This window comes from Camelus ferus, chromosome 8, assembly GCF_009834535.1.
Source record: "Camelus ferus isolate YT-003-E chromosome 8, BCGSAC_Cfer_1.0, whole genome shotgun sequence".
NCBI classification, from domain to species: domain Eukaryota; kingdom Metazoa; phylum Chordata; class Mammalia; order Artiodactyla; family Camelidae; genus Camelus; species Camelus ferus.
The window spans coordinates 28051948-28078585 of NC_045703.1; the positions used below are offsets into that span (position 1 = coordinate 28051948).

Below are 26638 nucleotides of genomic sequence, written 5' to 3' on the forward strand. Positions count from 1 at the left end.
TCGACCTATCGGAGTCCTCGGTGCTGACAGGTTCAATGAGGAACGATCAAACATGGCTGCGCCCATGTAACTTCGGCAGCGGCCGCTGACCTTTCTTTTCCTTCTTGTCACCTGGACCCTGTGGTGGCAGGCGGGGCACAAGAACCATGCTGGGCCGGACCCTCCGAGAAGTGAGTGGAATTGCCTGCCGAGGGCCCAGGGAGGTCGGAAAGATTCGCGGAGTCCTTGTTCGCGGGCAGGAGTCTCCGGGCCTGACCGTGCATCCTGGTTCGCCTCGCCGCCTCTTCCCTGGAACTGGGTGGGGGGTTTGCACCTCCGGGTCCTTAGGCTTTACTCCCCATACCTGTTTCGGAGTTAGGATCTCAGCCGGGGAGACTTCTGCACCGCAGAGCTGCGGGGTGGAAGTGCACGCCGGCTTCTCTCCATTACTTGTTAGCTCAGGCAGGGTTGGGCCCCGGATGGTCTCTCGGAGGAGTGGGCTCTGTGAGATGAGGGGGATTTGGCTGGTCCACTTCAGTCTCTCTTCTGTCTCCGACGCTCATCTGATGCAGTCCTCACGAAGGAGTCAGCAAATCTGTCCCTTGCAAAAGCCAAGTAGTGATTTCTGGCTTTTCCCCCTATATTAATGCTCTAGGCTTCAAATCACCAACATACCAAAGATTCTTTTACCCGTGTCTCCATTTCCCTGACATGATTTTTGAACGCTAGGCTGTATTTGTGAATGTGTTCTGGACATCTCTTCCAAGTGTCCCATAAAGCACCTCACATTCAACTTAACCAAAGCTGACATCATCGTTGTAACAGAAACACCTCATGTCTCAACCTCTATCATAAAAAACAAACAAAAACCTGATTTCTGAATTCTTAATATTCTCTAATGGCACATCTATTACCCAGTTGCCCTTGGAGTCTTCCTCATATGTAGTATGCAGTAAGTCGCTAAACTGTTAAATCTATCCCTGCTGATAGGGCTTCAGCTTTCCTTGCTTTCTGGCCCAGATCTCTCAACCTATAAAGCTGTCTGCAGACTCACTGCTATCAGAATCACCTCGGGGCCCTCCTTAAAACTACAGTTGTGTTCCACTCAGGCAGATCAGGATGGTAAGGCCCAGAGTATATAGTTTAACCAGGGCTCCACGTGATTCTGCTGATAAGTGTCAGCTGAGGACCCACCTTGCCTTCCATCTTCCACTTGTATCTTCACCTGGGAAGTCTTTGTTTTCTTTTTCCAGCTGGCAGCTCTTTTAGAAAGCTGTAAATTATGAGAAGTTTAAACCCACAGGCTTTAAATAATAGTTCTTCCTCTCAATACATTGTTTTATCATCTTTAATTGCGTCTGGCCTATACTGTCAGTGAAGAATCCAGTTTATTCTTAAAAAAAAAATTTTTTTTTTAAACACAAAGCAGTTTTAAAATGAAATGCAACCTAAAAAACTTGGTATGTTCTTCTGCCCTCTTCCCCTTCAGCACTACTTTTTTTTGTGCCTCCCCTTCCTGGTGTTGTTGAGTAAGCCATTGTGAGAAACAGCTTTTACCTCAAGGTGGGGGGAAAACATAGGGAACCCAAGGGTAGACAGGAGGTTGCCTTGGCATAACTTAATCACTTCTTTAACAAATATTTATTGATGTCTACTGTGTGCAAAACATTAGTTGGTTATTTTTGCAGCCCGTAATATACCTTCTGTCCACTCTGTTTTTTCCACGTCATTGTACCACCCAAATTCTACCAATTAGAGATTAATTTAGTGCATATTCTATTTTAAATATGTAAGGATGCCTGGGAAGGTTGAATTATTTATCCATTGTTATAAATGGTAGTAGTTCAATCAAATTTCTCTCCTTCATCACACCCAAGCTGGGATAATCAGTTGAAGAAAGGGAAAATTTAGCGGAGAGCAAATTAGGGGGAAGGCCTGGAAACTATGGAATTTTGAGGCAATTTGGAGGACCCAAGAGAAGGCTTAGGGCAATAGAGGAACCCTAAGGGGGAACGCTAAAAGGAAGTAAAATGCCAAACAGGAGGTAAAAACGCCTACTTGTAAATTTTACCCAGGTGTATTCAGGATGGCAGAGGAGTCTTTGACCTTCCTTTTTTGTGTCATGATCCCAGTGTTTCTAGGAACCAGACACCGCGCCAATATTATTCATCCTATGCTATATTAAATAAAGTTAATTATATATCCAATGGGCTTCTTGGGAGTCTAGCCTAAGAACATTTAATTGTTCCATGGGAGAATAGATTCCAAACTTCAAACAATTCAGCCATTCATTCATTTAGCCAACATTTATTGAGTACCCCTGTGTTCTCGACACTGGGGATTATCATTGAAGACAGGCAGAAGCTCCTGTCCTCATGAAACCTACACTTTTGTGGGGAAGCAGGCATTAAATATGTTTTCTTTTAAAGTAAATAATATAATTTCAGGTAGTGTAGGTGCTATGAAGAAAGATTAAGCAGGCTCTGGTGTGAGAACTAGTTGGGGGAGATGGATGTTTTAGATGGAGTGGTCAGGGAAGGTTTTTCTGACTGAGTAGATATTTGATGGAGACCTGAAGGATAAGCAGAGTGAGTCCTGGGAAGATCTGGGAGAAGGGTGTTCCAGGCAGAGGGAAGAGTAAGTGCAAAGATGCTAAAGCAAGAGCAAGCTTGGCATGTTCAAGGAATAGCAGGAAGGCCAGCACACCCGAGAGAAGCGAATGAGGAGAGTAGTGGGAGATGAAGTTAGAGAGATAAGCAGGAGCCAGATCATGGAGAACCTTTCAGGCCATGGTAAGGATTGTGGGTTTTATTTCAAATGTGATACAAAGCCTCTGGAAAGGTGTCAGTGGACGTGATCTGATTTAAAATTTGAAAGCTCCTTCAGGCTACTCTTAAGGATTATGATCTATAGGAAAGCAAGTGAGGAAGCAGGAAGACCAGTTAGAAGGCTGTTATTGGCAAGAAATGATGGCAGCATGGTTACGGTGGTAGGAGTAGAGGTAGTGCTGAGTGGGTATTACTTTTTATTTATTTATTTTTTAAGTTAGGGCTTTCTGATGGATTGGATTGGGGTTGGAGGGAAAGGTAAATCAAGGAGGATGCTTAGGTTTGGGGCCTGGGCAGTTGGGGAAATGGTAACATTTATCAAGATGGGAAAGACTCTACAGGGAGCATGTTTGTGAGAAGGTTATCAAGATGTCTGTTCTAGACGCGTTGATTTTGTGATGCCTCCTAAGATATCCAAGTGAAGATGTCAGCTAAGCAGGTGGAGATAGGAGAGTGGAGATCAAGAAAGAAGCAAGGTATGAGGATATAAATTGGCCAGGACAGAGAAGATAACTGAAGCTCCATGGCCAGGTGAAATCACCTGGGAAATTGAGTGTAGAAGCAGAAGGGCGCCTAAAGCTTTCCAGTTTGTACAAGTCAGCAATAGGGAGCAGAGCCAGCAAAAGAGACTTGAAAGAATAGCCAGTAAGGCAAGAGAAAAGAACCAGGAGGGCTTAGTATCCTGAAATACAAGTGAAGAAGAAGTGTTTCACAGAGGGAGTGATCTCTAGTGCTGAGTGCTGCTGGACTGAGCCAGGACTGCTGGATTTAGGATCGCAGAGGTTGCTGGTGATCTTGACTGTTGTTTCTTGGAACAATGGAGACAAAAGCATAAATGTTAAGTGAGCATGTTAAAGAGAGTACGAGTCAACTGGACACTTGGCCTTCAAGGGCTCTCATGTACATACTTCAGCATTTATCGAGACAATTTTTCTTTTGAAAGACAGGTCTTTTCCTAAGTGAATCTTTGATGTTATCTGTAAAGTTAATAAAATGGTCTGTACTTTACAAAGAAGTAAATGCTATAACACCTTGCATAGAGAAGTATTATAATCCAGAACAAGGGCTTTGGAAACAAGATCAGGCCTTGGTAAATCCCAGCTTTGTGACTGTCTCACTGTGTGATTTCAAGCAGGAACTTCAGTAATTTATCAGTAAAATGGAAATAATGTCAGCTTCTTAGTGTGCATGTAAGGATTAAATGAAATATAAAACATCTAGGATAATGCCTGGAACTAAGTGCTGCTACCAACACTAATTTTGTTACAGGAACAAAATTACTAGATTATATATATTTACAATTTTCTCTTCCCCTGGTTTCTAAGAGTGGTTCCTGAGGGAGATTTCTTAATTTTTCTAAGAAGTTATTCTTACTTATCTATTGCTGCATAACAAATTAATATAAATGTTTTGGCTTAAAATAACACAGTCTTAAAACTCACATACACACAATCTTATCATCTCACGGTTTTGTGGGTCAGGAATCAAGGAATGGAGTAGCTGGCTTCTCTGCTCAGAGTCTCACAAGGCTGAAATCAAGGTGTCACTCAGGGCTGCGGTTTCTTGGGATGCCTTGACGTCCTCTTTCTACCCCACTGGTCATTGGCAGAATCCGTTTCCTTGCCTTTGTAGGACTGATCTCCATCTTCCTGCTGACTATGTGAGTAACAGTAAATGAGCTCAGGGGACAGGAGATGTGGGATAATTAGAACTGGGGTTTGGGAGATTATACAGATGTTAGTAATGATGCGGTCTGAACTGTGACCATGTGAGCTGGTAACTGGGGTGAGGTGAAGGAAGAGTTGTGTGAAGTGAGGTCAGGAACTGAGAGGCCAAGTGTCAGTGTACCTGACCTGAAGTTTGAAGTCAACAAAAATAGCAAGAGGAGCTGTAGAAAAGAAGGCTCCAGTGTCCTAGCAGCTAAAGTCTTCAGTGAACGGAAAGGAGTACCAGGGAGCCTGTAGGATAGCACACCAGGGAGAGTAAAACCATCTCCTCCAAGGCCTGTGCTTCAGATGAGCTGGGGGTTTGGAGAGAAGAGGGAAGAGAAAGGCACGGAGGACCAGGAGGATGCTTGCCTGCAGTTCTCCCCTCCCCCACTGGACTCGGTGTGTGGTAGGTAGGAGCTGAGACAGCCATACCTTGGGAACACTGCAGAAGCAGTGGCCCCAATTTCCAAAAGCAAAAAGAAATGCTAGGGAGAGAGCCTTTGTTTTAACAAACTTTTTGTTGATTTCCTCTTGTACTCAGATAGGACACCTTTAGTTCTGCCCCAGGGGAACCGTACTGTCTAGATACCTATACTTAGAATCCTTGTTGCTCGGTCCACTCTAGAGTCCACTGTAGCCAATTAGCATCCTTGTGTTCATCTCTCTTCTCCGATACCTGTGTTGATTTTCTCAAATCTGGGTTTCCTAAAAATGGTCCTAACAAAGATCACCACTTAAAATGGGTACTCACAGACAGTCTCGTTTCTTGCCCTTGTAACCACAACCGTAACTCCTTACTTCTTATTCTAACACCACTTGGCAAGTCAGAAAGCAGATAATGAGCATTAGGGAGGCGAAAGAGGAGAGAAAATGGCAAGCCTAATTTCCTCCTTACAGCTTTGCTCTGGGGTAGGCCTGTCTGTATACCTGTCTCTCCAGTGCTGGGATTTTGCTAGTTCTGACCCTTACACCTAACCAACCACCGACTTCTTTTTTTTCACCCCATATGCACAATATTAGAATACACTACTGTCTTTTCTTTCCCTTCAGCTCCTCTCTTCTAAAGAAGTTATGTTTTATACAAACAGTTCAACAGAAATCTCTCCTTGTTACTAGGTTATCTCCTTTAAGTCCAGCCCAGCTGCCCCTCCCCATGGCAGGCAGCCCTTTCCTCCTCTTGTCCATCAGCATTAGGGGGTCCTCTCAGTGCCCTATTCCCACTGCTCTTCTGGCTTAAAACCCTCAGGCCTAAGAATACCGCTGCTTTGATGATTTATTCAACAGCCGAGAGCAGATCATTTGCAGATTTTCTGCAAATGCGAACTCCTATTGCTTGATGTATATAGGACGCATGAAAATACAGTCAACATGGAGGAGAAGCTAAGCTTCCACTGGTGCAGAGAGGAATGGTGAAGGAGCAGATGTTAAGAAATTGTCTTTTACTATTGTGTGACTTTGGACAAATCGCTTAACCTCTCTGAGCTTCAGTTTCTTCATCTATGTAATGAGGTTAATAATACCTAACTTAAGGGGTAGTTTTATGGGTTAAATAAAGTAATAATGCATGTAAAAGCAATAACAGTGCCTGGCTCTTGGTAAATACTCAGATGTTACTTTTTCTTCATCCCCCTTGTCTCTGAGCTTCCAATTCTCTTTTCAGATTGTCTCCAAAGCTTTGGTATCATCTTTGACCTCTTGTTATTCATTCCTTTTATCTGATTAGTAAGTTTTTATTATTATTACTTTCTATAGGAAGTATTAAATAGTCATCACTTCACCTCAGGCTTTACTTACTTTCAATATGCAGGTGCTGGTCACTTGCAGTGCGGTTTATTTTAATGCTTTCTTTACTAGCCTTCCTAATGCATCAAAGACAGGATTTCAGAAATGTGTTTTTAGTTGGCTTTTGAACCCATATTTTATAAGCATTTCTCTCAATTCGTAGTGGTTCTTGCTTGAATTCTACAGTGGGTAAAAAGATCTTTTTAATAAAGATCACTTATTTGGAGCATGAAGTCCTGTAATGCCTGTCTAGTTCATTTCTTTTTGTACTGTAGATGGCCTGTGTTGCAGCTGAGCTCCTCTCTACGCAATCTACCCTAACCCGTGCTTCACCTGCGCCGGGCCTCTGCTGCTCCTGGACAGAGTGGCTGACCTAAACCATCCATCTTGTTTGTTCATGCCTGCCTTAGAAACAGAACTCCTCAGCTAGGACTGTGAATATGGTGTCCTCCAATCCATCTTGCAGCTGACCCATGTGTTACCCTCATTCACTACACTAAGTACAGGCTGGATAGGTGCTCTTGGTTTTGAATCCAAGCTTCACTTCAAAATTTTCTACTTAACCACCGTCTGCCCACCTCAGTGTAACATTTGAAACTTATGCAGACTCAATGGATTTTTGAATTTTATATATTATAGGTTTCTGCAGCCCTGAAACAAGGCCAGATTACACCAACTGAGCTCTGTCAAAAATGCCTCTCCCTTATCAAGAAGACCAAGTTTCTAAATGCTTACATTACTGTATCAGAAGAGGTGGCTTTAAAGCAAGCTGAAGAATCAGAGAAAAGATATAAGAAAGGTACGTTACTTCGAATTACTCCACTGCTATGACCCTAGAGAAAGGCTTTAATTGGATATAGTAGTCTCCATTCGGCAAGTGGAGCTTTAAACGTAAAGTATTCCCTTACTTAAAGAACTGACCATTAGGTATAATAAAAATGAAGCTAATGGATGTGTGATGCTAATGTCCAACTGCACATAATTTCTAACACAAATTTGATTTCTGAAGAAGTATCTTTACCAAAAACTAGTAGTTATTTTAATAACTAATATCAATGTGTCTATATTTCAAACTAGATATCTCTTCTATCCTTTTGGCTTTTTAACACAGGTCGCTCACTAGGGGATTTAGACGGAATTCCCATTGCGGTAAAAGACAACTTTAGCACGTCCGGCATTGAGACAACATGTGCATCAAACATGCTGAAAGGTAAAGTGTAATTGACCAGAGTATTGTCTTATAAAAATAGGTGTTTTTCAGTTTAAATTAAGGTATTAAAGTACCAAAATATTCTCAGACTAATTATATCTGCAAAGGAAATATTTAGGATGCAATATTACCTTTTCACTATTTGCTCTTTAAAAATGCAGAATTCTTCTTTCAAGGTAGGCCAGCTTAATGGGTGAATCCTACGTAGGAAGTTTTAGCGGTTCTATCTAGGAAGACTCAGTAACTGATCACCACAGACACAAAAGTGACCTCTAACTCCCACTCGTTAATAATATAGGAATAAGTACGAAGTGACTGTCATTACCACTCTCTTGAGGATGGTATGAGGACTTATGAGCATCCACTGTCTGGTTATTATTTTTCTCCTGATTCCTCCATCTCTTATATCACTATACTTAGCAGAGTGGTGCTTACCTTTATTTTTTAAAGTTTAGTAGATCAAAAAGAAATCATATTTACCAAGATGTTTGGATCCTAAGAAGAAAAAGAAATGGAGAGAAGATAGAGTACTATGCACTAAAAGTAACCTTCTGTAAGGTGTATGCCCCATGTTCCTCTGATAGGTAGACCATTGTTAATTGTTTTGGAATATACACTAGATGGAGGAAATTTTACTGGACAAAAATCTATTTCTAACTGGAAATAGATAAAAATTACTGTGTGATACACAGCATTACCTGAGAAGAAAAAGTCAAGTCCTATGAGCAAAATAATGATTTGCGATTAGTTTCAAATGACTTTCTATCATTCAATATTCTGTAGTACTAACTGTTAAAGTCAGCATTTTTAGATTACAAAAATAGTGAATATATAGACTGCCTTTGGAAAACATATAGCAGTTAGCAATAGAGAAAATTAACTTTTGGAAGTACAACCTGCTATTTAAATTAGGAATAATTAACACATGTCAATACCAGTTGCTTAATTGCAGTTTAAAGTGATTTATATGTCCACTGTTTTCTTTCCTGCCATAAAAATGACTGAATTTTTTTGGAGGGATTAAGAGGTACAAACTACTATATATAAAATAAAATAAGCTATAAGGATATATTGCACATTACAGGAAATATAGCTAATATTTTACAATAACTTTAAATGAAGTATAATCTATAAAACTTTTGAATCACTATGTTGTACACTGGTAATCTATTATAAATCAACTATACCTCAATTTTTTTTTAAAAAAGAAGAAAATTACGGAATTTTTTTCAGGTTATGTACCGCCTTATAATGCTACAGTGGTTCAGAAGTTACTGGATCAGGGAGCTCTACTAATGGGAAAAACAAACTTAGATGAATTTGCTATGGGGTAAGTAAAACTGAAATTTTCTTTTCTTGTATTTCTTCTATGTCTAATTTCATTAAGTGTAGGTGACTAAAAGTAGTGAAGTGATTTCTTGAGGACTCTAATACCAGTTTCTCAGTCCCTCTGTGAGATTACATTCTGCTGTCTAATAGGTCATACCTCATTTTGGTTTTAACTGGCCTTTCCTTGGTAACTAATGATGTTAAACACCATGTGTTTATTTTGCTACCTATAGATCTTCTTTGGTGAAGTATCTATTCAAATCTTTTGCCCCCTCTTTTTTAAAATTGGGTCATTTGTCTTCTTATGGAGTTGTACAAATTTTTTTTCATCTATTTTCAGTTCAAGTCCATTATCAGATAGTTGATTTGCAAATATTTCCCCAAGTCTCTGGCTTGCCTTTACATTATCCAAACATGCCTTTTAAAGAGTAAAATTCTTATTTTTGAAGTCTAATTCATCATTTTTTTTTCTTTAATGATTTGTGCTTTTTGTGTCCTATTGAAGATATCTTTACCTTGCCCAAGGCTACAAAGCTTTTTCTCCTATGTTTTCTCCTAGAAGTTTTATACTTCTAGTTCTTATATTTAGACTTGTGGTCCATTTGTTAATTTTTTGTATATGATGTGAATAAAGCCAAGGTTCTTTTTTTTTTTTTCTTTTACATATATCTGTCTAATAGATTTGGCACTATTTGTAAAAAAAAAAAAAAAAAAAATGTATCCTTTCCTCATTATATTACTTTGACTCCTGTCAAAAAATCAAATACATGTATAGGTCTATTTCTGGATTCTGTTCTGTTGATCCATGTATCTCTATTTACTCCATATTACACCGCCTTGATTATTGTAGCTTTATAGAAAGCCTTGAAAATAGGTAGTAGGAGTCCTTCAAGTTTGTTTTTCTTTTCCAAAATTATTTTACATATACCAGGCCATTTACATTTCCATGTAAGTATATAATTGATTTTTCTACGTTGACCTTTCCTCCTGTGACTTGCTAACCTCACTTATTAATTCTGGTTGATCTTTGTAGATTCTTTGGTATATTTTATATAGATGATCATGTAGTCTGTAAGTAGAGATAGTTTTATTTCTTCTAATTTCTTTTTTTTAAAAAAAAAATGGAGGTACTGGGGATTGAACCCAGGACCTCATGCATGTTAAGCAGTGCTCTACCACTGAGCTCTTTCCCTACCCCTCCATCTTTCTTTTTCTTGCCTTATTGCACCAGTTAGAACCTTTAGTGCAGTACTGAATAAGAGCAGATATCCTTGCCTTGTTCCTGATCATGACAGAAAGCATTTATTAGTCTTTCATTAAAAGCAGTTTTTATTTCCCCTTTTATAGCATTTGTTACATTTGTAATATTTGCTTGGTCTGTGTCCCATATTTCATAGAAGCAGATTCCTTGACCCTCTTATTTATAGCAGTATCTCTTAGCACTCAGTAAATGTATGTTGAATTAATTAATCTGTGGTATAAACTCGAACATAGGTTATTTAGGACATTGCCTTGAACAGCTGATCAAAATGAACATCACCAATGAGGTTGAAATGTAATTCCCTGAGGAGGAACACCATCAGCTATGCTATATTCCAGCTGAGAATGTATAACCTGAAGCTAATAACAAGGAAACAAAAGACAAACCTGAACTGAGAAACATTCTATTAAAATGCCAATTTCATTATAAACAAACAAACAAACAAACAAAGGCTGTGAAAATGTTCCAGATTAAAAGAGGCTAAAGAAAGTAAAACCTAAAATTTATAGAAGAAAACATAGGAGAAAATCTTTATGACCTTGAATTATGCAAAGATTTCCTAGCTAGGACACAAAGTATAATCTGTAAAATAAAAAAATTGATAAATTAGATTTCATTAAAATTAAGAACTTTTGTACTTTAAAATACACTGGTAAAAAATGAAAAAACAACAACAACAAAAAGAAAAAACAAGCCACAGACTGGGAGAAAATATTTGCAAAACATGTCTGAGAAAGAACTGGTATCCAGTATATGTAGAAATTTTCCCAACCCAATAAGAAAATGATTCAGTTTTTTGAAAAATGGGTAAAAGATGTAAGAAGACATTTCATCAAAGAAGATATACAGTTGGCACATAAACACATGAAAAAATGCTTAACATGGTTAGTCATTAAGGAAATGCAAATTAAAATCACAATGAAATTCATACACTTATTAATTAGAATGGCTTAAAAATGATAATATCAAGTACTGGCAAGAATGCAGAGCAATTGGATTTCTCATACAATGCTGGTAGAGAGTGCAAAATTATATAGCCATTTTGGAAAATGGTTTGACAGTTTCTTAAAAAGTTAAGCATACTTACCGTAAGACCCAGAATCTTAATCCTAGGTTTTTACACATGAGATGAAGGCTTATGGTTACACAAAAGCACTGGCTAGGGCCTTTCAGTATAATATTTATTGTGGCTTTATTCAATTTTCCAAACACAGGAAATAATTCAATGTCCATTGGCTGGTGAAAAAAGTAAAAAAATGAGGCAAAAGGGACAACAATAACTAATGTAATTCCTGAGTCTGGACTTGATCCTCTACTGGGAGGAGGTAAAATGCTATAAAGAACATTATTGGATCGACTGACAAAATTGGATTACATATAGGAGATTTGATAAAAGTATTATATTGATATAATAAATGAAAACATCCCCTTGGGAAAGGAAACAGTCACCCAAGTCCAGGAAGCACAGAGAGTTCCACACAGGATCAACCCAAAGAGAAACACACCAAGGCACATAGTAATCAAATTGACAAAAATTAAGGATAAGGAGAAAATATTTAAAATAGCAAGAAAAAAAGCAACAAATAACATAAAAGGGAACTCCCATAAGGTTATCGGCTGATTTCTCAGGAGAAACTCTACAGGCCAGAAAGGAGTGGCACAATATATTTAAAGTGATGGAAGGGAAAAACTAACAACCACAAATACTCTATCCAGCAAGGCTTTCTTTCAAATATGATGGAGAAATCAAAAGCTTCACAGATAAACAAAAGCTAAAAGAATTCAGCACCACCAAACCAGCTTTACAACAAATGTTAAAGGAGCTTCTCTAGTCATCAGACTGTAAGAAAAGAGAACAAAAAGAAGAAAGGGAAGGGAAAAAAAAGACCTACAAAAGATTGTTTTGTCATTTTGGGGTCTTTTATGGTTCCGTATAAATTCTGGAATTGTTTGTTCTAGTTCTGTGAAGAATGTCGTGAGTACTTTGACAGGGGTTGCATTGGATCTGTAGACTGCTTTGGGTAGTACAGCCATTTTGATAATGTTGATTCTTCCAATCCAAGAGCACAAGATGTCTTTCCATTTCTTTGTATCATTTTCAGTTTCCTTCATCAATGTTTTATAGTTTCCAGAGTATAGGTAACCTCCTTGGTTAAGTTTATTTCTAGGTATTTTGTTGTTTTTGATGCAATGGAAACATTTATGCCAGTTATAAAATTCTGATTTTTGAAGTGGAAAAAAAAAGTAAATGAAGGGCTGTAAATAGCAAAATATCCTTCCTTTTTATGGGTGTGTTGTATTCCATTACATATGTATGCTGCATCTTCTTTGTTCATCTGTTGATGTGCACTTGGAATGCTTCCAGGTCCTGGCAATTATAAATGATGTTGCTGTTAATAGCAGGATGTGTGTATCTTTTTAAATTAATTCTTATTCTGTGGTTGGCTTCATTCCTTTGATAACTACGTAAGTTCAAAAAGCCAAAGCTCTAAACATTCTTAGAAACAATGAAGAGTACACATATGTAAATTTAAAAAATATGTGCAGTATATTGTGTATATGTATTTACATGCAATATATTGTATATGTGCAGTCAAATTTTAACAGTTCTACCTAATAAAATGAAAAATGAAAAAAGTATTTATAAATTTTTAAGAAGTATTGTATTGATGTTAAATTTACAAAGATAACTATACTGTGACTCTGTAAGAGAATACCCTTCATCTTAGGAAGTGCACACTAAATACATACTAAAATACTTAGGGGTAAAGGGCCATCATATGTATAATTTACCCTCAAGTGGTTCAGAAAAAAAAATTTTGTGTTTATGTATGGACACAAATGATAAAACAAATAGGGTCAATGTGAGCAATAGGTGAATCTGGTTAGTGGGTATAAAGTTTTTTCATACTATTTTTATTTTTGTATTTATCTGTAAGATTGAAATTTATTTCAAAATGTAAAAAAATAAGTTATGAGCATTCCACTCAGAATGTGTCTCTTAAAACTTCTGATTAATAGGGGAATTCCTTCAAAAGACTGCTTGTTAACTGAATGTTTGTGGCACTCTTCAACTTAAAGACCTTAAGTTACTAGGGAAATCATCTTAAGCTGAATTAGAAGATCAATTGGGATAAAAATCTTAGCAGACTAGTTTTTCCTACATGCTACCACTTATGCTCCTACTTCTCTCCTTCACCTCCTCAGCCATCTAATTAAAGAAAACCACATCTAAGCAGGCTTCGTATCTTTTCTAGTTCAAGTTACAGTGGATTATTTGGAAGCAAATAATATCAGGAGGCAAAAATTTTACATAACATCAGTTTGATTAAGATATCTTGCTTCACTTCTTCATCTCAGATCTGGAAGCACAGATGGCATATTTGGACCCGTTAAAAACCCCTGGAGTTTTTCAGAACAATACAGAAAAAAGAGGAAGCAGAAGTCCCATGGTGAGAAAGAGGATTCAGATTGGCTCATAACTGGAGGAAGCTCAGGAGGGAGCGCGGCAGCCGTATCAGCATTCACATGCTTTACGTAAGATGCTTCCTGCTATCTGTACTTTGAAACCCAACCCAACACACATAGTCATAAACCATACACAAAATCCAACAGTAGAGTCATTCATACCTTGGAATTTTTATTACTCTTTAGTGAGCTATTTGTGCTCAATGTTTTATCAAAATTATATCTTATAAATACACTCAACTATACAGTACACTTATGTGTATTTTATACATTAAACCTTTTTTGAATTTTTATTTTATTTTTTAACATGTAAACTCTTCGTCTATATCACCTAGTTCTCTTAAAAACATGATTTTACAGATCTTACAGAATGAACCAGTTAGCCTTCACTGAATTTCATTTTTTAAATAATTTATCTGGGTATCTACTCACTGATTATACAGAAATTTAGTGACTAACGTACCTTGGCTTTAGTTGAGTGCTTCTGAGCTAATTGTTAGCTGTGGTTTATCCTTCAGCTAAATCTCACTTTTGCAAAAGAAGAGGGAAAAAAAGGAAAGAGAGAGAAAATGCTCCTAATATGTATCAATAGAAAATTTAAAATAGTGTTTTTATAAATCTGCAACTAAAGATATATATCAGTAAGTAAAGCTTTTTCAAATTTGTAGGGAGGTAATTTGTTCAACTGTCATACTTTGTATTTAAAAGAATCCATCAGTCATGCTCTATGTCCCATTTGTAAAGCATTTTTTAACCATCTAAAGAAAAATAAATAAATATTACTGTTATTATATTTATTTTATTGGTCTCAATTTAACCAAATAGGATGTTTTCTTTAGTAGTACTATATGTGTTTTTTCTCTCCCTAATTATCCACTGAAACTAAGCTCTCTTGCAGGCATTGCAATCAATAAATTATTTATATCTTTTAGAGCTATGGAGATTTAGATTCTACAGATTTTTTAAGTTTCCCTGAAATCTTGTTAACAAGTAAAACCATTTCACTTTATCTCTGGAATTTTATAGCACTCCATTAATATTAATGAGATTTCTGACGAGTTAGGATTGCAAGATTAGGTGCTTTTTTTCTATCCTTATCACCCCACTTAGTGTTCATCTTTCTGAATGTGCTTTGAGAAGATGGCATTTTGACACATATTTCCTATGGAAATGTAGGTTTTCTTTTACACCACTGTCGGTGAATCCTAATAAGAAAATGTATCCTTTTAGAAATTGTGAAAGCAACAGTCTGATTTTGTAGCTCAAGTGGACTTGGTAAGAAAGGCAATCTAATTTGCATTTTCTGTGGAGGACAAGGGCCATGTGACTGTAGGAGCCTTGTTCAGTCCAAAGCTTCACTCTGGGTGTAATCAAGAGAGGCACAGACCCAAAGTAACTCCAGATTGAAAGGGTCCCACACTGTCAGGGGTTCTGCTTTGTTTTCCCCTCTTTGATTTGTTTCTTTTTTAATAGTTTTAAAAACAGGAAGATTCTAGCAGCACTATGCTGCCGCTAAAGAGAATGAGCTCGAATGCTGTGTGGTGACATGGAAAGAAATCCAAGATACACTGTTAAGGGGAAAACACATTGCAGAACAGTATGTATAGTATGACCTTATTTCTGTAAAAATTGGTAACAGGACTATTATGGGGGCATTGATTTCACTTTATACATCATATATGGAATATTTTAATTTTTACAGTAGACATCACTCTTTTTGAATCAGAAAGACAATTCCAAAATAGTTTAAAAAAGTATAAATTTTTAATTATGGTAAAATAAATATAAAATGTAATACCTTAACCGCTTTTAAGTATATAGTTCAGTAGTGTTAAGTACATTCACATTATCATGCAGCCAATCTCCAGGACTTGTTTCATTTTCAAAACTGAAACCCCTTACCCATGAAACAACAGCTTCCCATTTGTCTGTCCTTCCCTCACTTCCCCAGCCCCCAGCAACCACTCTTTTACTTTGTTTCTATGAATTTGACTACTGTAGGTACCTCATATGAGTGAAATTATACCATATTTGTGCTTTTGTGGCTCACTTATTTCAATTAGAATAATGTCCTCAAAGTTGTTGTTGTTTTTAAATAACAAAAACAAAGACTCCATAGGTAACTGAGCAAAAAAATGAATCTACACTTCATAGTTGGGTACTTCAGATACAAATATGAAAAATTATTCAAAAACGTACCTTAACAAAGCTTTTGGTTATCAAATTAACCAAATTTTAAGAACTGCTAGTACTCAGTGATGATAATGAAACATCAAACACAATCTGATTCACTGCAGTTGGGAATATAAATTGGCATAACCTTTCTGACAAGTAATTTGACAATATATATATTAAGAACTTGTAATAACAAGCAGACCCTTTGGCCCATTAACTCTACCTTCTTGGAAGCTAGCCTAAAAAATAATCAAATATATGGGCAAAGATTTATGTTTAAAGTGTTTATTACAGAGTAACTTATTATGCAGTTATTCTAGTTGGCAACAATGTAAATGTTTAAGTAAATTACATTTATATCCATGGTTCTAAATGCGGTAGCAGAAGGGCTGTATCTGAGTTTCTGGAAAGAGTGTGTTCAGTTTGTAAAAGCATACTGTAAAATTGCCATTAAAAGAAGGCTTAAGATTTGTATGTACATTGATGGGAGAATGGACTTTAAAACTGGGAATCAATTGGGAATTGCCAATTGGTATGATAGAATATTATACATATTTAAGTTTTTTTGTAATTTTAATGACACAGTAAAAGGTTCATGATAAGCCAAGAGATGGAAACTTAAGATTAAAGAATGGCCTAAACCATAAAAGAAAAATGCGTTTAAAAAAAAAGACTTGAAGTTACTATGTCAAAATGTTAACAGTATTCACCTCAGGGTGGTGGAATATTTGTTGCCTCTTTATACTTTAAGAATTCTCTGAGACAGGTATGTTTTACTTTTGTATAATCAGGGGAAAATACACTGTAAAAATATACATTTTAAAAGGTTAATTCCAAATATAATTAGAGCTATGTTATCCTGCTAACAAGAATTCCATTTAAATTCCAGGGCTTTAGGATCAGATACAGGAGGATCGACCAGAAATCCAGCGGCCCACTGTGGGGTTGTTGGTTTAAAACCAAGCTATGGCTTGGTTTCTCGTCATGGTCTCATTCCCCTGGTGAATTCAATGGATGTGCCAGGAATCTTAACCAGATGTGTGGATGATGCAGCCATTGTGTTAGGTATTTATATGATTCCATATAGTTTCAAAACATTATGTTTGAACATTTTAATATAGTTAACACTATGGTAATAGGTAAAACACTATGCTTGTCACTCATCAGTATTTTTTTTATAGGTATACTAGCTGGGCATGACCCCAAAGATTCTACCACAGTACAAGATCCTGTTAAACCATTTGTGCTTCCCAGTTTGACAGATGTGAGCAAATTATGTGTAGGAATTCCAAAGGTAACTCTTTTACCACTTTACAAAAATACTGTCAAGTCAAATACAAAGCACAGACTTGGTAAATAGACAGATTGGGTTTGAATCCCTGCTCTGCCACTTTCATTAGCTATGTGACCTAAGCACATGAAAGCAAATATGTTAAATTACTAACCTTTTAAATTTTTAATCTTAAGCTTAGCAGTAATTTGTTGGATAATTTTTTGTTCTGGGAGACTATCCTTCATTGTAAGATGTTTAGCAGCATCACTGGCCTCTACCTCTAGGGATAGCACCACCACCACCACCACAGCCCCACAACCAAAACTGTCTACTGCCAAATGTCCCCTGGCTGAGAGGAAGAGGACCCAGTTGAGACCACTGCTGTAGAGAAATACTACTGTCTTAAAATCTTCAGTTTAGGTAATAGGTGTGTCTACTTTTAAGGATTTAGAGAGAGCACAGATTATAGAAACAGATCTAGTTTGGAATCCAGGATCCTCTATTTACCTGCTATGTAACGTTAGGAAAGTGACTTAACTTGTCTAGTCTCAGTAATTTTCGTTAATAAAATAAAGGATGATAAAATACATACATCAGAGGATGGTTAAAAGCATTAAATGAGAGAACCTTTGAACAGTATCTAGCAGAGTGCCTGATATATAATGAACATTTAATAAAAACAAGTTCTCCAACCAGGTCTGCAGTCTTTGATAGTATTTCTGTCCAGCCCACAAGATCTAGTCCTGTGCTCATCATGCCACATACACTCTTAAATCAGTTCAGTGTTTCTAGCTACCTACTAGCAATTTAATCAGATTTTCTAATGTACTGCCAGAGATTCTAGAGTACAGATTTTTATAAAACCATCTAGACAGATGTTCTAATTTCTGTATTTTTACTTTTTCCAATAAGGAATATCTTGCACCAGAATTGTCAAGTGAAGTACGGTCTCTTTGGTCCAAAGCCGCTAACCTGTTTGAGTCTGAGGGGGCCAAAGTAATTGAAGTCTCCCTGCCCCACACCAGTTTTTCAATTGTCTGCTACCATGTATTGTGTACATCAGAAGTGGCATCAAATATGGCAAGATTTGATGGGCTAGAATATGGTAAGATGCCTGTGTTTTAGATTTTTTTTTTTTATGGGGGTAGGTAATTAGGTTTATTTAACTTGATAGAGGTACTGGGAATTGAACCCAGAACCTCATACATGCTAGGCATGCAGCCTACCAACTGAGCTATACCCTCCCCACAACTGTACCCTCCCCTCTTTGGATTTTTAAGATTGTTGTCTCAAACATTTGAAAGGTTCACTTATTAGTGACCAAAAAAAAAAAAATTGCCTGAGATAATATTAATGATTAAGCAAAGAAAATCATTGAATCCTTTTAACTTTGTCATTTTAGCATTATACTGTTCATCATAAATAGCTCTGTATCTTCAGTTTACCTCTCTGGACTGTGAATATCTTGAAGGTATCCTAGCTTTGTATTCTCAATTCATCCAAGGTAGCACCTGGCACATGGTAGGAGCTCAGTAAATATTTGAATCAATGAATGAATGAGGGAGTGAACAAATGAAGTTTCCCTCTTCGTTATTTTCTTCTCTCTCCTTGATTCCTGACAGGTCAGTCAGTCCAAGGCAGATGAAGAAGAGAAACTATTAAGGCCATCTCCTGAAATTTTAGTGTTGGTCACAAATGTGCCTGCTTTTCAGCCAAAACTTTACTTCCTTTTCAAGTACTGCTTATCTCTTTTTTGTTTTCAGGTCATAGATGTGACGTCGGTGTGTCTACTGAAGCCATGTATGCTGCAACCAGACGAGAAGGGTTCAATGATGTGGTGAGAGGAAGAATTCTCTCAGGAAACTTTTTCTTATTAAAAGAGTAAGATAATTAGTTTAGGAATTCCCCCTACTCTTGAGTCTTCAGGAATGAAGTCGTAGCATGTCTGTGAGGTCTTATTAATAGAGATAATTCCTAAGGAAGCAAAATCCTTACGCTTTGAATTAGAAATTATAATTAAAGGCCTGTTCATGGTATTTTTGGTTCTGGTTATTCAAAAACCAAAAAAAAAGAAAAATTGATGCTCTAGCTAAATGATTAGTACAAACTAAGTAGGAAGCTCAGAAGGATTTTAGCCTCATTAAATGTTCCTATTATTTCCACATTGTCTTATTGCTATGAGAGCCTTAAGCAGGGAGTCACATTGGTGTCTCTTGAAAAATGTGGTGAGCCAACTCAGTTTTCCCTTGCATTGTGTATCTCTTGCTCTAAGAAAGAATTCTAAATTACTATGACTCCTACTTAGATTGTCTTCAGTATAAGTTTATTCACCATCTTGTGAATAGGATTAATCTTTCATACCACTAGGTCTGTCTAAGAGGACGTGAGAAGAGTGAAAAAGCAATAGTGGTTGTAAAAAATAGCTTTGTGGAGTTTTTCTATATGCTATATAGGATATACATATATATATAAGGATAGAAAGCATTTTATTCATCTATGCATCCCTTCAGGGCCAATAGTTAGGATTACTTTTTCCAAAAATATTATTTTAACAGCTACTATGAATAGTAGTATGGAGATTCCTCAAAAAATTAAAAATAGAACTACCATATGATCCAGCAATAGCACTTCTGGGTATATATCTGAAGGAAATGAAGTCCCTCCCTCGAAGCATTATTCACAATAGTCAAGACAAGGAAACAACCTAACCGTCAACAGATGGATGGATAAAGAAAATGTGGCGTGTATGTATTCAAAAGAATATTATTCAAAAGATGTAAGTCCCCCATTTGTGATAACATGGATGGATTTTGAGGGTATTCTCCTAAGTGAAGTGAAGTCAGAGAAAGACAAATACTGTATGATCTCAGTTACATGGAGAATCTTTAAAAAAAAAAAAAAAAAAAAAGCCAAACTCACAGAAAGTAGAAGGGTAGTTGCAAGAGGCTGGGGTAAAATGGTACATTTTGGTTAAAGGGTACAAACTTCCACTTATAAAATGAGTTAAATTCTGAGGATCCAATGTACAGCCTAATTACTACAGATAGCAATATTGTATTATATATTTGAAAGTTGCTAAGACTAGGTATTAAATAGTCTCACCACATACACAGAAAATTGTAATTATGTGAGGTGAAGGATGCGTTAACTAATCTTACTGTGGTAGTCATTTTGCAGTATATATAAATATCAAATCATGTTGTACACCTTAAAACTACACAATTTCATATGCCAGTTATATCTCAATAAAGCTGGAAAACAAAACCCAAAAATATTACTTGATAATGAGGAAATCAAAGGGCTTCACTTATTTGCTTTCCTTCTCTCAGAACTTCCTCCCCTGAATGCCTGCTGTCTAGTATCTGAAATGGTTGTTTCATTTTGTCTAGTTTTCCAGTTGTTTAAAATGGCAAGGTAAATCCTAGCCCTATTACTCCATCATTGCTTTTGAACCATATTTAAAGTAGGAGGAAATTTAGTAGAAAACAGAAATATTTGTTCTCTTACGAAATTCAGGTTTGGGGGATGTTGTTAATGCATTGTTGAACCATCAACTGTTGGGCCAATTATAGGTGATGCCTGCATTCATCTCCCTGCAGATCCTGTGGTCAAATGATAGATAGGACATCTGATATTTCTATAGCATTCTTTAGGATAAAAAAGATTTCACATTTTTATCTCACCATATTTGGTCCTCAGTAAGATTGGAGCTGTTATATCCATTTTTACAGGTGAGGAGACTGATGTTTAGAATTGATAATACATTTGCCAGCCTTCATTAACAGCTTCAGGAAGATCTAAAGAATATTTTCCTTTTCCCTTTCTTTACATCATTGACTTATGGTCACGCCTATGTCAGGATAATTCCTTAATCTTTTCAGTAAATTAAGCGTCTTTTCTTTTTTTTTGGGGGGGGGTAGTAACCATATCCTTTATTAATATTTTTGATTATCACAATAAGTCTCATTAACATCCATCATCTCATATAGATACAACATTAAAGAAATGGGAAAAATTTTGTGTGATGAGAACTCTTTGGATTTTACCCTCAACAATTTTTGTATAGAACATACAGCAATGTTAATTTTATTTACCATGTTGTACATTACATCTCCAGCATTTTATTTTATAACTGGTTACCTTTTGTACCTTTTGACTACCTTCATCCAATTCTGCCTCCCCAGTCTCTTGCCTCTGATAACAACAGATCTGATCTTTTTTTCTATGAGTTTGTTTTTAAACTATAATTGACCTACAATACTATGTTAGTTCCTGGTACACAACAAAGTGATTTGATATTTCTATGGGTTTCAAAATGATCACCATGAATCTAGTTGTCATCTGTCCCTATTCCAAGATATTACATAATTATTGACTGTATTCCCCACGCTGTATATTTTTATACCTAAAGGTCTGTACCTCAGTCTCTCACCTGTTGCTCTCCTCCCTCTCCCCCCTGCCCCTCTGGCAACCACCTGCAGTGAACATAGGGGTGCATACATCTTTTCAAGTTAGTGTTTTCATTTTCTTTGGTAAATACCCAGAAGTGGAATTGCCAGATCGTGTGGTGGTTCTATATTTAACTTTCTGAGGAATCTCCATACTGTTTTCCACAGTGGCTACACCAACTTACAGTCCTGCCTATAGCACACGAGGGTTCCCTTTTTTTCCACATCCACACCAAAACTTGTTATTTGTTGTCTTTGATAATAGCCATTCTGACAAGTGTGAAGTGATAACTCATTGTGGTTTTGATTTGCATTTCCCGGATGATTAGTGATGTTGAACATCTTTTCATGTGCCTATTGGCCGTCTATATGTCTTCTTTGAAAAAATATCTACTCAGGTCTGCTGCCCATTTTTTAATTGGTTGTTTTTTTGATGCTGAGCTGTATGAGTTCTTTGTATATTTTGGATATTAACCCCTTATCAGATGTATCTTTTGCAAATATCTTCTCCCATTCAGTAGGTGGCCGGAAGCAGCTTTTCTTGAATTTCACATTTCCATTCCTGAGCTATGCCTGTCTATAAAATACAACATTGCAAACACTGCTTACTTTCCCCAGTTTCTGTTTCCAGAGCATGTTTTCTAGCCTGTAATTCTGATGGCATGTTAGAATTTTGCAAAACTTCAGAATCCTTATAATAATTAGAACTATAGATGAAATAAGACATTATTATAATAGAGGATTGGAATGAGCCTCCAGAGACCTAAGTTCTAGTCCTTCTACCACTGCCAGTCTTTGCAACCTTCAGAGGGTCATTTAATTGCTATGCACTTGATTTTCCTCACCTGAAAATTAATGTTCTGGTTTCATGACGTCCCTGAAAGTGTTAATATTTTGTGATTATACGTGCAGAATTGCTTCTACTGGTGAATTCTAATTAATTAAATTCCAAATATACAAAATTTTTAGAATAACAACACAGTTGGAACAAAATTCATTTCTATGTGTTGTTAGGACTCTTAGTGGTACCTGCTCCTGAAGGCCAGTGATTCTTTAACAAGCTTTATGCCTGAGAATTGATTCAAAGAAGTAACAAAAAGCCTTTAAAATACCATCTATTTTTTTTCTCCAGAAACTATGAGAATTATTTTGTCAAAGCACAGAAAGTGAGACGACTCATTGCTAACGATTTTGTGAATGTTTTTAACTCTGGGGTGGATGTCTTGCTAACTCCCACCACCTTGAGCGAGGCAGCGCCATACACGGAGTTCATCAAAGAGGACAACAGAACGCGCAGTGCCCAGGATGATATTTTCACACAGGCTGTAAATATGGCAGGTGAGGATCCCTTGAGAACGTTCTGGTTTCCTTCAGATTTTTAGGTGGGCACCCTGGTCTTCAACTTAGGGCCTAGCTAGGTTGTTCCCTAAAGGCAATAGCTTGTTCTTCTGGAATGCTTAGGAGTGTGTGTGTGTGTGTCTTATAGACATGAACACATTTGCACTCACCACACACACACATTAATTTTCAAACCTACTGAAAAATTGAAGAAAGTCATGTAATGAATAACTATATGTCCTTTGCCTGGATTCATTCTTGTTAACATTTTGCCGCATTTGCTTTCTCCTTCCTCTCTCTCTCCGCACAAGCACACATGCACACACACGCACTTTGCTTTTAGGTGAATAATTTGATAGAAACTTTCAACATCATGTCGTTTCACACCTAAATACTTTAGCCTGAATCTTCTAAGAATAAAGACATTCTCCTTCATAATCACAGTTCCATCATCACATCTAAGAAAACTAACATAAATGTAATAAAATTCTGAATATAATTCACATTTAAGTTTTCTCAATTATACCAGAAGTGTCTTTTACAGGTTGTTTTTTCCCCTCATAATTACATTTGTTTGTGATGTCTCTTTAAAATCTAGAACAATCCCCCAGTTTTTCTATGTTCTTTTTTTTTAGGACCACATCAGACTTGTAATTTTTGTTTCAATCATCAAACATAATATAGAAAATTCAAGAAGAGAAGAAAAGTCTATTGTATTTATCTATGCTTTTGTTTTCTCTATTCATTTCTCCCTGATGTAACAAGATCCTTTGTTTTATCGTATCCTGTTTGGAGAAATTCCTTTAGCCATTTTTTCAGGGTAGGTCTGCTGGCAACCAAGCCTCTTAGCTTTCTTTCTGAGAAGTCTTGATTTTCCTTTCATTTTTAAAGGTTATTTTTGCTGGATATAGGTTTCTGGTTCGACAGTTCTTTAGCACTTAGAAAATGCCATGGTACTTCTGGCCTGCATAATTTCTGATAAGAAACTCCCTAATTTTAAAATTTTTTATTTTAAATGACACTGACTTCTTTGAAGAGTCTAGTCCACTTGCTTGTAGGATGTCTCATGCACAATCTGGGTTTGTCAGATTGCTTCCTCATGATTGGGTTGAATTAAACATTTTTGGCAGAAATACAACATTTGCTTCATGTCACGAAACAGTTAATGTTGGTTTGTCCCACTTTTAGAAGCTAAGTTGACCCCTTGGTTAAGGAACCTGCCAAATGTTTTCCTTATAAAGGTTTATTTTTCCTCTTAATCAATTATAAGCAATTGCTGAGATACTTTGAGACCATGTTCCCAGTAATCTTGAACCCATTTTTAGCATCTATTGATGATCCTTGCCTGAATTATTACTTAGAGAATTACAAAATGCTGGCTTTTCTAATTCTATCACTCTTTCACCATATATTAGCTAGCAGTCTTCTCTAAAGAATAGCTTTCCTTTTTTAAAAAAAAAAATTTCAATTACAGCAATTATTGTTATTGTTTTTGATGCCCAAATTGTCCCAAATTTAGTCAACAGGAGCCCCTTCAAGTTGCATGTACCTTTTAGACCCACCCCCCTTTAATTTTTGAAAACTTTCTAATTTTATGTCATAATAAAATATCCAAGGATCTTCTCCTTTCTCTGCCACAAACCTGAAATTAAAACTACCCTGAGTTACCATTTCTCTCATCTAAAGAACTGGCAAAAATTCAAAAGCTCAACAGCACACTCTATGGTCAAGGCTGTAGGAGAAAAAGCACTCATTTTGCTGATGGGAGTTCAAACAGTTTAACTTTTTTGGAGGGGAATTTGGCAATATCTAATTACATGTATATTTATCTTTCGGTGAAGCAACTCCTCTTCATTTGAGAAACGTTCAAGAAAACCAAAAAGAAAAGAAAAATAAAGGTCAAAAGGTAGTTCACTGGGTCAGCTAAATACTGAAAACAATGTAAATCCCCAACTATAGAAGAATGTTTGAATAAATTATGGTAAAAACCACATAGTGGAATACTATGCAGTTATAAAAAGGGGGTTGACGGTCTCTCAAAGACTATACAGTGATTTCTAAGATACATTAAGTGAACAAAGGAAGATACAAAAGCATGCATATCATAGAAGTTTTTTGGTTTTTTGAACCTTATCCTGTCTTGTACCTACGAGCACTGGAAAAGTGGAAGGGGGCTCTGCTTCTTAGGGTGGAGAATTACTCAACACTTAATGAATCTCTTTCTTTTCCCCAGGATTGCCAGCAGTGAATGTCCCTATGGCCCTCTCAAGCCAAGGGCTGCCAATAGGACTACAGTTTATTGGACGTGCATTTTGTGACCAGCAGCTTCTTACAATTGCCAAATGGTTTGAAAAACAAGTACAGTTTCCTATTATTCAACTTCAAGAACTAATGGAAGATTGTTCATCAGTCTCTGAAAATGGAAAGTTAGCTTCTGTTTCTCTAAAATAGTAGTGATAACTATATCATGCGAATTTAAATTACTTGTAAAGATTGTTATATTCTAGGAGTCAAGTGATCTTGCTAATCAATTCTTATAATTTGGTTCATTGTCAACACACTCATTCCTTTGAATCATTTTAAAAAATTCTTATAATATATTTACTTAATTGTAAATAATCTGTCCTCATGTATTAAGCATCCACTAAGTATAAATCAAGTACCAGATTTCTATTATAATACCAAATACATGTTCCTGAGAAATGATGCAGTCTGCAAAAATATTCATTAAAAAGAACAGCATACAGAAAAAGAAGCTTAGGGGCACACCTCTCAAAACTTGTACATCTCTGTGACCAATGCACCAATGGAAACAGTAAGTGGTATCCCCAGAGATAATGTGGGCAGCCCGGCTGACAGGCCACCCAGCATGTGGCGGAGGCCGCCTCAGGGGGTGTCACACATGCACAGAAACAGTGAAATGGGAATATCCTCCCCTGAGTGTGGGCAGAGCAGGTGGAAGAGGAGCTGTGAGCACAGGAGGAAGTGCGTGCTGCTGGGCCCCAGGGTCATGCAGATGGGGAGTGTGCCCCTCTCTCTGGGGAGAGCCCCAGGTGCAGGCACTCCTCTTCCTTCTAAGAATAGAGCTGCAGTGACTGTGAAGTTTTTCCCTTTCCTGCTAAAAGCTAAAATTTTACTTCTGCTATTCCAAAGCCCCAAGCCAAGGAACCAGAACAAGTCCACGTCACACTGAGTTCATTCTCCTAATTGCCAATCACAGATGAGCTCAAGGAAGTTTTTGTGACCTGACGGACCACACTGGACTCGAAATTTGGTGGGCAGTGGAACAGGATTTTAGTGAGAAAGTTTCAAGATAAACAAGATCCAGTTATGAAAAATTGTAGATAATTGGGTGAGGATGCCAAAGAGGGGAAGCCCATGGCCTCCTCCCTTCCCCTAGATTCTCTATTCCTTATAGTTTTCTTACCCTCTTGACTTTCTCTACAAGTGCTCTCTTTTTGGGCCCCTTGAGTGCAAAGAAACATTGATGGGAAGCTGTGTTCAGAATTTGGGGGGGAAAAATCTACTGAAAAATCATACATTTACCCACCATAAATTTTCATCATTGGATTTCTTTGTCTTTGCCAGAACACCACTGTCATCTCATGTTGATCAAGTGTTCTAATTTGATACTTATTTATTGTTCATAAGTTTAAGTAGGGAGCTGAATTATTATGTAATAGATTCACTTCATCTAGTAAGAAAAAAATATTTTCTAAATGTGAAGGACATGAAGGGAAAATGTAAGAGGCAGAACCTTCTGAGAACCACTGAAGTGTTGCGTGATAGGAGTTCAGCTGGCCTGGTACTTGTCTTCATCAATGCTTTCCCCCCTGGG

General features: G+C 36.9%; 2 protein-coding genes across 4 annotated transcripts in view; one reads left to right on the forward strand and one right to left on the reverse strand.

Annotated features, from left to right (window-relative positions):
• Positions 1-25356, forward strand: QRSL1 (glutaminyl-tRNA amidotransferase subunit QRSL1). Of its 3 annotated transcripts, XM_006189432.3 has the most exons (11): positions 1-170; positions 6938-7097; positions 7410-7508; positions 8742-8838; positions 13459-13635; positions 16631-16806; positions 16923-17035; positions 17927-18119; positions 18778-18895; positions 22595-22800; positions 25034-25356. In XM_006189432.3, exons 1-11 carry the CDS (start codon positions 147-149, stop codon positions 25249-25251), a joined length of 1581 nt encoding a protein of 526 aa, XP_006189494.1. In that variant the 5' UTR covers positions 1-146; the 3' UTR covers positions 25252-25356. The 3 variants fall into 3 exon arrangements, with proteins under 3 accessions (XP_006189494.1, XP_032340509.1, XP_032340510.1); XM_032484618.1 differs by lacking the exon at positions 25034-25356 and having other exon boundaries at positions 18778-18851; positions 22595-22731; XM_032484619.1 differs by lacking the exons at positions 22595-22800; positions 25034-25356 and adding an exon at positions 19570-19593 and having other exon boundaries at positions 18778-18851.
• Positions 1-26638, reverse strand: part of RTN4IP1 (reticulon 4 interacting protein 1) — a 128913-nt gene that overhangs the window by 43184 nt on the left and 59091 nt on the right. The gene's annotated exons all lie outside the window — the stretch shown is intronic.